General features: G+C 43.1%; 1 protein-coding gene across 1 annotated transcript; it reads right to left on the reverse strand.

Annotated features, from left to right (window-relative positions):
* Positions 1-2,137: 2,137 nt before the first annotated feature.
* On the reverse strand, positions 2,138-4,545 carry LOC136489173 (T-complex protein 1 subunit alpha-like). The gene is made up of 11 exons (XM_066485886.1): positions 4,453-4,545; positions 4,282-4,298; positions 4,113-4,161; positions 3,847-3,858; positions 3,700-3,730; positions 3,558-3,616; positions 3,413-3,472; positions 3,251-3,301; positions 3,059-3,154; positions 2,650-2,715; positions 2,138-2,227 (listed from the first exon to the last, which is right to left on the reverse strand). The coding sequence occupies exons 1-11, from the start codon at positions 4,543-4,545 to the stop codon at positions 2,138-2,140; spliced, it is 624 nt and encodes a 207-aa protein (XP_066341983.1).
* Between the last annotated feature and the right edge of the window lie 8,785 nt (positions 4,546-13,330).

Here is a 13,330-nt window from a genome sequence, read left to right on the forward strand (position 1 = left end):
ATAGGATTGTCCGAGGGAATAACTCTATTGGAGTTCAATGAAGAAGAAGAGGATGATCAGCATGAGATGCCTCAGGCTATAGCTCTAGCAGAAGAAGAGTAGACTCTCAAAGATCTCCCTGAGTGCCCAGATCACCGGCCAACCTCTTTCCTCAAAGGCAAGCCCTAGAGCATTCTAAGTCTCCCATGTTTTACAAAATATTACTTGAGTCCTTTATGTTTGATGCATTAGGTTATAAGAGTCAATTGGAAACACTTGATGCATAGAACTACCCTATCTAGTTACATATACCTTTAACCTGTGTAGGTCCAGGATCGAATATATGCTTAGCCATGCTTAGACCGGTAGAAGTCGGGTGATTTCCTGTCACCTGCGAGATACAGGTGGATACCAAAGCATGGTTGGCTATATTTACTATCGTAGAAAAGAACCATGGGGTAATGTAAATGGAGTCCGGGCGGAGTCTATGTGTAGGTTGACTCATGTGATCTCATCTGTGCCAATTAAGGACCATACCGTTGTTGGGCGCTTCTGACAAGATTGAACACATGCCTATCACTTAGCTATCCGGATAACTCGTTCTGACCACGAAGCCGAGTAGCTCAACTTGGGCCGGGCCCTGTTCTATAAAAGTGTGCACTCTGGATAGTAGTAAGGATGTGCGGGGAGCCAGACATGAGCCCAGGGGTAGGCCGAGCCTAAATGTCCTAGCAGCTGGTTGTCCCTAATTGTGCGGCACTGGGCAAACCAGCGAAATGTGGACCTAAGTTGTACCAAAGGTGACCTAAGATGATCGTTGATCTGGTCAGCCTGGGTTTGTTTTAGGAATAAATTCCTAGCTAGATGAAATCGATTGGAATCGCCGTCTCTCCTAGAATAGTGAGAAACTTGGCTAGTACCAACATCGTAGTAACTGTGTTATGGAAAATGATGGCACTACAAGGTTTTACCCCTGATGCAACGGCCTAAAAGCGTTGCAATATACCAAAAATGGTTGCGATAGACAAAATTCCAACACTTTTTTTTCATTCGCAGGCATTGCCATAGTAACCATGGCAAAAGGTTTGCCCAATGACTCATTTTAGTGTTGCAATAGGTTTTCCCCTATTGCAACACCAAGGAGTGTTGTTGCAACGCCATGTAGTGTTGCAACCCATAGTATAGGCAACCATCATGGGTGTTGCAATATTTACTATTGTAACACACCAGGTGTTGCTAGAAATACCTATTGCCACGTGCCCAAAGCGTGGCAATAGGTGCACTAGCAATGACAATGGGTGTTGCAATAGACCTTATTGCCACGCATCAATAGCATTGCAATAGATGGACCCTCTATTGCCACGCTATCTCGGTGGTTGCTATAGGTGGAACCCTCTATTGCCACGATAAATATTTGGTTGCTAGAGGTAGCCTCTCTATTGCCACACTAAACATTGTGGTTGCTATAGGTGTGTCCATCTATTGCCATTATAAATGTTTGGTTGCTAGAGGTTGCCTCTCTATTGCCACACTAAACATTGTGGTTGCTATAGGTGCAACCGTCTATTGCCACGATAAATGTTTGTTGCTATATCACATATTGCAACGCCAAATTATTATGCCGATAGTCCATATTGCAACACCTTATTTGCTTCAAACAATAATTGCATGCTGAACAATATATGATGAAAGAAACATTTAGACATCCATTAATCCAAAATATGCTTTGTTCATACAACTGAAACACATAAGGTATCCGACTCATAGTAGCTAGTTTGAACACATCCAAATGTAAGCTATGTCTAGCACTGTAGCAAAGGTTGGCTTGGCATTGACCATCCCATCACTTATGCGCTCCACTCAAACTCTATCTTGCTCTGACCAGTACTTGTACCTGCCGTTGTGGTAGCTACGAGTTGTGTTTGTGGCGGGCTGCTATCTTAGTTTTCTTGCAAATCAATAGATGGAGGGAAAATTAGGCCCCATACTAAGGACTATCATATGACAACATTAAACACTCTTCAGTTCTCAAACTACAAACATTGACTTTGAGGATAAAAGAAATACAATGATCTCTACATTGTATGAGCAATATTGTGAACAAATTTTTAAGCATCTTGTACATGTTACGCTGCTACCTAGAAAATGATATACTACACTACTCAAGTGCATCTTTACTAGTAACCTTATAACATGGTAGGTAACTATCCTTGGCACTTTTACCATGAGCTTTCAAAATATTGATGCTCTAAAGATCAGATAAAACCCATAGTTACAAGCTAAATTTATGAAAGAACTCAACAATAAGAATAATTAACACCAAACCTGGGAGATTAAAGAGAACAATAATACATGTTTAAAAGTTGCTGTCCATGCACTACTAAGCAACCAATCATCAAGGTCTTTGACCCAGCATGGGCAAAAGGACCACCAAGGTGGTCCAAAGCAGTTCATGCTATAGTTAACATCAAACATCCTAATTGAATGTTTTGGTAGAGCACATTGTCCAGACAATAATATGGCAACAAGTACCACTATAGAGTACGTAAGCAGTGGAAAAGTAAATTGATCAATAGGATATCCCAGAGATGTCTCATTCACAACATAACAAATCCATATGATAGAATAGATTTAGTGGAACAGTGTTGTAACCAAACATCATTGACTGACCTTGATTGGATACTTCACTTCTCCCTTGGCATTTGTAATCATCACACCTTGAACTGCCTCGACAACCTAAGAAATAAAAGTTAGGATGACTTACATCAAATAGTTCAAAGCAATGCCAATAGAAAGGCAGTGAAACCATAGCAGTTAGCTACTGGGATTAATTCTATGAGGCAGAAACCATAACAACACATTATTACTAATCTCAAGAGAATTATAAGTGCACAAATGCAGATAACCACTAAAGGCATGTACTTACTTTATGTTAAATAAATACAACTAAAATAGTTCTATGACTAAAGCATTTTACAGTTAGTATTCACACATGCAAAATTAAAGCAATACCAACAAGGAAAAATGAACCAACAAAAGAATCCCCTAAACTAAATGCTAAATGACCATAGGAACTTACCATAGCAGCAAAGAAATCACTGTCAGTAATGATCAATTTTGAAGACATGCTAGTTTTTGCAGAATTGATAAGGGAGTCTTTTCCAAGTTTATCAACCTAAAAATGTAGATAAATATTCAAATCAGTATGACAATAGGCATGGGATGGGACAGCATTCTTCTGAAATTTTCCATGGGGACAACATTTTCTTACCTTGACTGCCAACTTTTCCTCAACATATTTGTAGGCTTCACGCATAGCAAGGTAGTAGAATGTGAAGGAAAACATTCCAAAATGTCAACTACAGTAATCCTGCCATGGAAATGACCATTGAACATTCAAATGCTACTACAGCTTGTAGGATCGAAAACTCACCCTATAGCCACTGATTATAGAGGTTGGATGGATCTTACTCTTCACAAGGTCATTGCCTCTCTGAAATAGAACAGTGTGAGTGTATCTAAAAACTGGTTGGGAAATTGACAAGAGTGGGAAAAGGAAAAAGGAAAACATCTATTACCTTCAGCAACTCTGCTGCTATGATGACAACTGAAGTTGTTCCATCTCCTACTCGATAGTCTGTTTCATAGATTCAATGTAGCCCATTGAACTCGACAGTCCCATGTACATTCAGATCACAATTGAGGGGAATGTGATCTCACCATTGTCCCATGTATCCTTGGCAATGTTAATCTAGCCATCATCATTCCATGAATGCAATCAAGTTGACACTATCTAGAGAGACTCAGTATTAACAGTAGTACAGTCCAAACAAAAAAAGAAACAGATATTACTGGATGCCATCTCACCTGCAAGGTGTCCTAACAAAACCATTTAAATTGTTACAATCAGGACCATAATCTGTAATATCAGTTACTACATAGATAGATATATTACCATTTAAAGTAGCCTGATTGTAAATAGTGTTATGTGTGGACACAAAAACTTAAATTATACATCCAATTCTTTCTGGACTAGCAAATGATGATTTATATGTGTGCAAAAACCTAAAGTATTTATAATCAAGTAGTATGTTCATAAATAATAGCATGTGAAAGAACAAAAGCTTTCTCACAAATCCTGCCTCGGCGTCAAGTATCGTCATACCCTTATCCATGTATATCCTACAAATTATATGCAATCAAAATAAGTTATTGCGCAAACAGCTAGGAAAAGCGACCACAACAATTTACGGCTTTAAAGGAACTAGCATCAAGCAATGATGAAATTAAACATCCGGACACCTGTAATGAGCTAATACCTGCACAAATCGTCCACATTTACATAGAGATTTGAGCAAAATCTAGCATAGGAGGGTGCTAATCTGAGCAAAGTAGAAAACTATACTCTGCATGTGGGGATGGAGGGGCAGCTTGCACCACGGGGGCATCCAAAAGTTGAGGGCAAGAACCTACAGGGGTGAGATTGGCTGCCGGGCACTGTGGCTGCCACATTCTTGTCCTCGTCCGATGGTACAGAAGGAACTCCCGCTGTCCACCAATCGCCATGGCGCTGCCACCTAGTGGTGCTCCGGGACAGACCAAGGGCTAGCAAGAGACGGCCGGGGCAGATCTGGCATTGGCGAACGAGCTCTTACCGCCGTGCCGGATCTGCTCACGGGGTCTCGTTCACCAAGCCACCACCGGGCCGGGAGCATGCCTCCATCATGGCTTCTTCTGGTCACTAGGAGGGTGGTGGAGTGAGCCACGCCGACTTCCTACGATGCGTCGGGCGCCCCCCACGCCTGCACCGCCGGTCAGTGGAGGGAGGGGAGGGGGTGCGGCGGTCGGTGGCGGAATAGGAGATGGGGGTGCGACGGCGGCTGAGGAGATGCGGTTGGTGGTGGGAGGTCTATTGTGGATGAGATTGCAGAGATGTGGATGAGATTTGGGGCGCGGGTGCGGGATAGATTACCAAGATACCCTAAAAATATGTGGTGATTTTTGGAGGAGGATGGGTAGTAGGTTCAATTAACTGTGCGAAATTTTTGGGCTGGTGCCATTGCACAAAAGAAGGAGGGGGGCAAACTAAATTCAGCACAGCGCGTGAAAAGCTTATGTGAAGCAACTTTTTTAAACAAGAAATTAAGGCACCTTTGTGAAGCAACTTATACATAAACTATATTAAATACGATTAATACATTTTTCAAATGTAATAGGCAACATATAAGTTGTCATGTAGGAGTTTGAATAATTTCTAAGTAGATTTGGTATTTTGTATCATTTAATTGAGTTTCTATGTCTATATTGAAAGTAATCCTAAGTTGAACTATGTGTCCCTCCAATAAGATTCGAAAAATTGCACAAAAATATTTTTTAGGTTCATATGTTCCATTACAGACGATGTATTAGAGATGGAGAAAATTTATGTTGTCTTCTAATTAGCACATAATAATTACAATAATATCTAAAATTGATCCAAAAATTCTACAAATTGATGTGGCAACATATTTTTGGTTCAAAATTAAGCTTGTAAAAAAATTAAGCATTTTGATAAAGTTGGAGCATACATTGTTCACAAATGGAGACATCCCTCACATAGTTCGTAGTAACTCAAGTCAAACTTTGAGATTTAAGTAGCACTTTACATGTTCGTACTCGAATTCACCTCAAAATTGGATAGAACCTTATATTTACCATGACATTAGAAAATATGAAGTTATGTTACCAATTGTTATGCAAAAAACATGTTTTATCTATTCTTTTTTGGTGGAAGAAAAGAAGCTATATAAAAATGATACATAAAATATCAATTTTGTAATGTAGTAGGCAAACAAATAAAAGTACATGAAAGGTCGTGATTTTACAAAAAATTAGAAAAAAACCAACAAATTTGAACTTACTAGGACTGAGAAATACCAGTGACAAGTTTTAAGTATAGATTAAAAACAAAAAAGATGTTGTGGGCAGCAAGCTCAGCGCGCCACGTGGTCCAGGGAGAAGTAGCTCAACCATCCCGGTGCCGCCACATGGTCACGAGATGTCCACTAGAAATTGTGTACATAGAATAAACCATCCTCACATCATCACAACTAAAGTAGTGGTCTAGTGGTGTTGCTTGCACTCTTTGTGGTCTAAGGTTGCCGGTTCGAGCCCTGTGCTTTTCTTGTTTTTGTGTCTTTATTTTTTTAAGAGGAGGGAAATAAAAAAGGGAATAATTAACAAAAAGTGTGCTCCATCGCGTAGTCGAACCGCAGTCTGCACTGTCCAACCAAAGAGCACAACCATTGAGCTAGTTGTGTTTCTTTTGCTTTTGCCTGATGATGTCCATGGCTGGTTGGCTCAATTTGTAGTGTGGGAACTATGTTTGTGGTTAATGAAGATCGATCTCCTATTCAACGTGTTACTAGCATGTGCATTACTTGTTCATGGTGATCTTTTTTAACGCCTGTTGCCAACTAAAATTTACCCAAAAAAGGTCATCAACAACAAAGTTGTAGAAATCATCGAGATCTACAACTTTTGTTTTGGTCATTTTTTCATCCAACCTTATTTGAACAATTCAAAACGTATGTCTTGATTGCTCAAGTCATGGTTCCAATAACAAATAATATAAAACGCAAGACCTTTCACAAATATGCAAGTGGTTTAATAGTAGTGGAGGTGTTGTTATTGTCTTAGGAGTGAGATGCAGGTTCAAATCTTGGTTGTCACTCTATTTTTATTTTTCTTGTCATTTTTTCCACGCCATACAAAATTTGAATTTCAAAATATAAAAACTTCAAATAGTATTTTGGGACACTAAATGATTTCAAATTGATTTTTCTTGTCATTTTTTCCATACCATGCTACATTTGCATTTTAAAATCTAATAACTTCGAATAGAATTTTGGGATAATAAATGATTTAAAATAGAAAAGTCATCGAGGTCTATAACTTTTGTTTTGGTCATTTCTCTATTTGACTTTGTTTGAACAATTCAAAATTTAAATTTCAAAATATGAGAACTTCAAACAAAATTTTGGGACATCAAATGATTTTAAATGAAAAAGTTGTCAAAAACATAGTTGGAGAACACATCGAGATCTAGAACTTTTGTTTTTGTCATTTCTTCATCTAACGAGCAGGACAATGATCGAGGTGGAAGGATGGAGCGTAGAGGCGGATGAATGGGCCCTGATGCTGGCATGGAGTGTCCTTGCATCATGGTGTGACATGCGATTGGCAGCTGGACAACACCTGACTCTCATGAAAAGAAGAGGAGATGGGAAGACAAATCACGTATTTGCACGAACAGATCTCATCAAAAGAAGGTGATTGTATAATAACTTCAGAAAATAATTATTTTCATAGACAACTTCATGGTGTTGTGGTATGTCACTTTGCTCGGAATGTAGAGGTTTCAACTTCAAACCTTGCTTGGCATGATATTTTTTGGCTGAGTGTTAATTTTTGTTCTTTTTTGTTCTTTTCATCCTTCTTGATGTGCGTCTTTCTATATATTTACTGGACAACAACTATTTCAACAAGCAACTTCATATTGTAGTGGTATGTCACTTTGCTTTGAGTAAGTAGATCTCAAGTTCAAATCTTGCCTGACACAATTGATTTTGTATTTTTTGGCTAAGGGTAATTTTTTTGTTCTTTTTCGTTCTTTATTTCTGTCTTGATGAGGTGTAACTTCCTATATATTCAGTAAATGGCAACTATTAATAAACAACTTCATAGTGTAGTGGTATGTAATTTCCCTCCAATTAGAGAGGTTACACGTTTGAAGCTCGGTTGGCACAATTTTTTTTGGTTGAGTCTTTTTTTGTTAGTTCAAACTCAAGGTTGGTTGGTTCACTCTACGCTCTTGGGTCCAAGGGTGTGGGTTCAAGCATCCTTGTGTTCATGATTTTTTCCTTTTTAGATTTCCAGATTTAAGACATGTAGAAAATCAAAATAAATATTATTGCCCCTATTTCACAAAGAAAAATATATTATTACATATGTGACCCACATGATCGTTCGCAAAAAAAATATTATTCCATATTGGACTCATTACATAAAGAAAATATATTATTACATATAGGCCCTAGATGCTAGCAGATTGTCACTCGAATCCTTGTTTTCTGAAATTGTCATGGAAGATGCGGATGGTTATCGTCCTTGTTGACATATGAAGTGAATTAGCCATCTTCATCATGTAAACAAGTAATATAAAGGCGGCTTAATGTCGAACACACCTCAGTAGCCTAGTGGTAGATGAGTGTTTTGCTTGTACTTTAGTTCCTGGGATCAAATCCTCTATGAAACAATTTTTTGTCAATAGAATACATTATTTAGAAATGTGTGGAGCATTTTGTCTATTGCAACCATTTTTGGTATATTGCAACACTTTTAGGCCGTTACATCAGGGGTAGTCTAATGCGTGGAGCATTTTGTATATTGCAACCAATTTTGTATATTGCAACACTTTTAGGCCATTGCATCAGCGGTAGCCTATAGCAACACAAAAAAAAACCGTGGCAATATTAACATGATATTGTGACCATTTAGGATTATAGTTGTAATAAGTACTTAACAATTGCAATGCCACAAAAAATTATTACAACCTCAGAAAACCAAGGCAATAGGAACATGCTATTGCATCCATTTGGAAATCTTATTGCAATAACCACCCTAGAAATTGCAACACCATGGAACATTATTGCAACCCATAATAACCATGGCAATAGTTACAAGCAAAAGCAACCAAATCTAATATAGTTGCAATAACACCAAGTAATTGCAACGAAAACCAATACTATTGCAACTCAAAAATGCCATTGCAATAATGCCAACTAATTGCAACACAATTCTTAAATGGTTGTAGCAGCACAAGCCTGTTGCAACGACAAACCACACATATTGCAACAAATTTAGTCCGTTGCATTATAGGCACATATTCCAACCATTTTTTGAAAAGGTTGCAATATGACCCACCTATGGCAACCAAATTAGTGGTGTTGCAATCATGTGGCGTGGCATTAGAGGTAGAACCTTGTAGTGTGGTTATGACAAACATGGAATTACTACAACGGCTATAGTTACTATTGTATGCTACTAAATGATATACTATATGTTTGGCACAGGTTAGTTGCTAATCTAGAGATGAATAGCTATAATTAACTTGATGACCGAATTATAATTGTATAACCGAGTTAATCGCTTTTTATGCTAAATGTTGTCAAGCTACCTCCACTTATATAGCCTTGCATAATCCTTGTCATATTATTTTTGTTTTAGGATGGGTAAGTCTAGCTGAGTACCTTCTCGTACTCAGGGTTTTATTCCCATTGTTGTAGATGGTACAGTTTATCACGGCTATTGCAAGAACTGCTTCTGTCCCGTCATGGATGAGGAGTGAGGCCTAGGCAGGCATCTATTATTAATCCTTCTTACATGCTTTTTGTGGGAGTGTGATCACGAGTTTGCACTGTATCTGAACTATGATGGCAAAAGTTAGCTTCAAACTTTAATTTGCTGCCGCAACTATTTACTGAATCTGGTTTGTAATAACCTTAATTCGTACTCTGATGAATGAACTGTATTTGTGAACCTTATGTAACATGTGACAAGTATGTTGAATTATGTATGATCTTGATTGTATGTTGATGGTTAATCGAGACCCGTTGTGGTACTTGACAGACTACCGGGTTTATATGGGCTCAAGTATGACTGTGTGACCGCTCATGGGCTGCCATTGTACTTGTGCTCTAATAAATTGGTCGGTTCTACTACAATAGCCGCCGCCACCTCCAGCTGCGTTGTGGGGTCATGACCGGCTGCGTCGCGCCCGCCACGATTGGTGCCACGAGCGCGATCAGCAGCCCCATCCGCCCTGTCATCGGCAGCGGTTTTGCGGCCATCGCAGGCTGCTCCGCAACCTCCAAAGGCGGCCTTTGAGACCCCGCGTCTGCCCATCCCACCGAGGGCACAAGCACCACCGTGGGTAGTGTTCGACCAGCCGATGATGTGGTCACACTAGTGCCGCTACCGCCCTAAATGGGCACGACACCAGCCGATGGTTAGCGCCTCAATTGGAGAGCGACACTCTTCTTCGGTGCCAGTGCTAAAGGATTGCGCTGCCTACCAATGCTGCAAGGGACAAAAAGCATAAGTCACGATGAAATCCAACTAAAACACAAAAAAACAGAGGAGCTAACAACTCACCTCAGGCCCATTGGGTGGCAGATGTGTTTGGGGGTGAACCCCCCAACCTTTGCTCTGCCTCATCGGAACAAGGCCGTTTCAAGCCCGCCCCCTGCTCCTGGGCAGAGGGGCTCGCTCCCCTTGGCTCTTAGGGCATGATGGCAGAGCCACCCACCTCCACTAGCACCTCGGGCATAGTGGCAGAGCCATCCACCCCTATTGGCACCTAGAGCAGGCCAACGGCATGGCCCATCTCCGGTGGATCCCCAGATGTACCCTCCCATCCATGGAATGGGAAGGGTACCGATGCCTACAAGGATGAACCGATACCTATAAGGGCATCCTCATTCTCCAGTCATCCTAGTCAATGTCGTCGGCTACCTCGTTGTCAGCATCATTATCATCATCATCACTATTAGTGTCCTCCCCTTGTTCCTACGCCTGCTGCTTCCGTTGTTTCCTCCTCTTCCTGTCCTTATTCACCTTCCTCAGCCACTCACCCTCAGCACAATTCACTGTCCTCATGGTTGAATCCCTCGGCAACATTGTCAGGTGATCCGTGAGGATGAGATCCCTTGGCTGGCCCTGTCCCTTTCAAAGTTAGTATCAATGGGTCAGGAAATCAATTGAAGAGAAGGCAAGAGAAGGGGAAACTTACAAAGACAATGTGGCCTAGTTCTGGCCGCATCAGAGGATGCCCCAGCACCAGGAAGATGAAATCAAGGGGGCACCCGCATCATCCTGCGAGGGCTCCATTGCCTCCTTGATGCGTTGCATGATCTCGGAGTTGGGGAGCTCCCCCTCAGCGAGCGCCATTCCGTCGAACGATGCCTCAGGATGTGGATCTCGGAGTTGGGGAGCGCCCCCTCAGCATGCATCATCAATGGCGCCACCCTCCTTGCATGGTAGGCCATGATGACACCTGACCCCTTCATGCCGTTCTCCTTCAGGATGTGGATGGCGGCGATGTGGTCTCGAATCTTCTTCTTATCCTTCTCCAGGATGCCCCACTTCCTCCATGACTCCAGGGCATCTTCGATCAGGCGACCAGTGAACCCCGATAGAGGGGCAGCAACGTTGTTCTTGAGGTAGAACCACTGCGAGTGCCACCCCTTGTTGGACATTGAGAGCTACATGGGCGGGTACTCGCCGACTCAATTGTTTCAGAGCTGGATGCCGGCTCACCCCATCGGCATATGCAGCTCCAGCCTGCCGCTCTTTTCACTCTTCTTCTGGAGGGTGATAGCGAAGAAGTACCTCCATAGATCAAAGTGGGGGATGATCCCTAGGAGCCCCACACACAGGGCGATGAATGCCACCAAGTGTTGGATCCCGTTGGTGTTGAGATGTTGCAGCTCGATCTTGTAATAGTGCAGCAGCCATCAAAGAAATTTGTGGGCGGGGGTCACAAACCCATGCTCATGGAAGTGGGCGAACGACACCACATAGTCATTGGGTAGCGATGGCAGATCCTCCTCACCGGATAGCAGCCAATCCTCGGCCGAGGTCCATGTGCGAAAAAGACCGCGATGGGTGAGTCCTTCCATGAGCTAGAAGGTGATGTTAGAGCAGCACCATGGATCCATTGGAGGTCAGGGTGGATGGATACGGGCTTGACGGCGATGGGGATGCGGTGGTAGGAAACCAAAGTGATTGGTGGTGGCGGTGGTGCTTGTGGAGGCAAGGATGCAAGGTATGGAACCCGAGGGGGTGAACCCTTTGGTTTTATAGGGGCGATGGGTGCAAGGAAACCAACCGTCCGCCTAGATATCCGCGCCTACCATAATCTGCCACCATGTCTCGCTACGGGAAGCACGCAAGCAATCTCTTTCTATTCCCTCAGAAAACTCACTGGATGTTTCACCTCTCCGGACGGGCCACGACCCATCACAGGTAAGGGATACGGAGCTAAAAACTTTACTACGGCCCATCTAGACCCAGGAGTTCGAAGGTTGGCCCACCGATGGGTTTGACAACCACTTCGGGCACCTTTTTGAAGTGAGGGTTGGAAAGGGATGGAACTGCTAGCGGTCGGTACCCAGGCGTACGAGCGCCGCAGGCATCCCGGCCCACGTTCGAGTCTCAGCCGGATATGATGCATGGTTTTTCCTCGAAAGAAAGGCAAAAGGCCCTCGGGACTGGTCGAATGGACCCGAGAACTATATGGATTGACCGCTGAGGGTCTAGAGTCGGTCTATAGTTGACCCAATCTAGATCCTCACCAATGGGATTCTAGGGCCCTAGTCGGACTAGCCAGCTAACAACTCATTGAGCACCGTGGCTCGTCCATAGAGGAAAATCACAGCATGGCTTAGCCCCTCCAGTTGTGGAAACCGTGGACGGGGTGACGATCACAAAGATGAGCTGATCTTTGATTGGACCTATGCTACATGTGGGAGAACGAGGAAAGTTGGTCTCGCAAAGAGATTGAACACACGGTTGCAGAATGACAGACCCTCGAAGGGGTCAAAATTAGGGAAAGACCTTTTTTGACCCACCAAACCTCATGGCTATACCCCCGAGGGGTCTGATCTAGACGAAAGGGAAACACCGTCCCCTGGTCACGCCATGGGCGACAAAAGAAGGCCAAGGCCATTAGAGTCCTCCTGCTCAGAAAAACCCCCAAAGGAGTTTTCTACTCCTCCACAGGCTTGGGGGCTACTGTCGGGGACCAATACTAGGGTACCCAAAGACAAGGAACTAATGACCATCAACAATGACTCATCCAAGCAATTAAGAGCATGACTATAGCTCCAACCGATGCTCTAGCACGCAAGCTCCGCTTCGCCCAGCCTCTGGGAGAGGGCACCGCCTCACGCCGACCTTTGGATCTACACTTCGCCTCACCTGACCTTTGGGTCTATGCTCCGCCTCGCCTGACCCTTGGGTCTATGCTTTGCCTCACCTAGCCTCTAGGGAGGACTCTACCTCGCTTGACCCCAAGGCTACGGGCTCCGCCTTGCCTGACCCTTGGGCCTGCGCTTAGCCTCGCCCAACCCTTGGCTCTATGCTCCGTCTTGCTCGGCCTCTAGGGGAGGACTCTGCCTCACCCGACCCGACACCATGGGCTCTGCCTCGCCTGACCCTTGGGTCTACGCTCTGCCTTGCCTAGCCTCTGGGGGAGGACTCCACCTTGCCGGATCCTTGGGTCTACACTCCGCCTCGCCCAACCCTGAGT

Source organism: Miscanthus floridulus, chromosome 10 (assembly GCF_019320115.1).
Source record: "Miscanthus floridulus cultivar M001 chromosome 10, ASM1932011v1, whole genome shotgun sequence".
Classification (NCBI taxonomy): domain Eukaryota; kingdom Viridiplantae; phylum Streptophyta; class Magnoliopsida; order Poales; family Poaceae; genus Miscanthus; species Miscanthus floridulus.

Coding starts and splice junctions, on each gene's coding strand:
- LOC136489173 (XM_066485886.1), bottom strand. CDS start 4,545: ATGGCGATTGGTGGACAGCGGGAGTTCCTTCTGTACCATCGGACGAGG. Junction 3,473..3,557: donor TAGCAGCAGAGTTGCTGAAG/GTAATAGATGTT, acceptor GTTCTATTTCAG/AGAGGCAATGACCTTGTGAA. Junction 2,716..3,058: donor GTGATTTCTTTGCTGCTATG/GTAAGTTCCTAT, acceptor TTTATTTCTTAG/GTTGTCGAGGCAGTTCAAGG.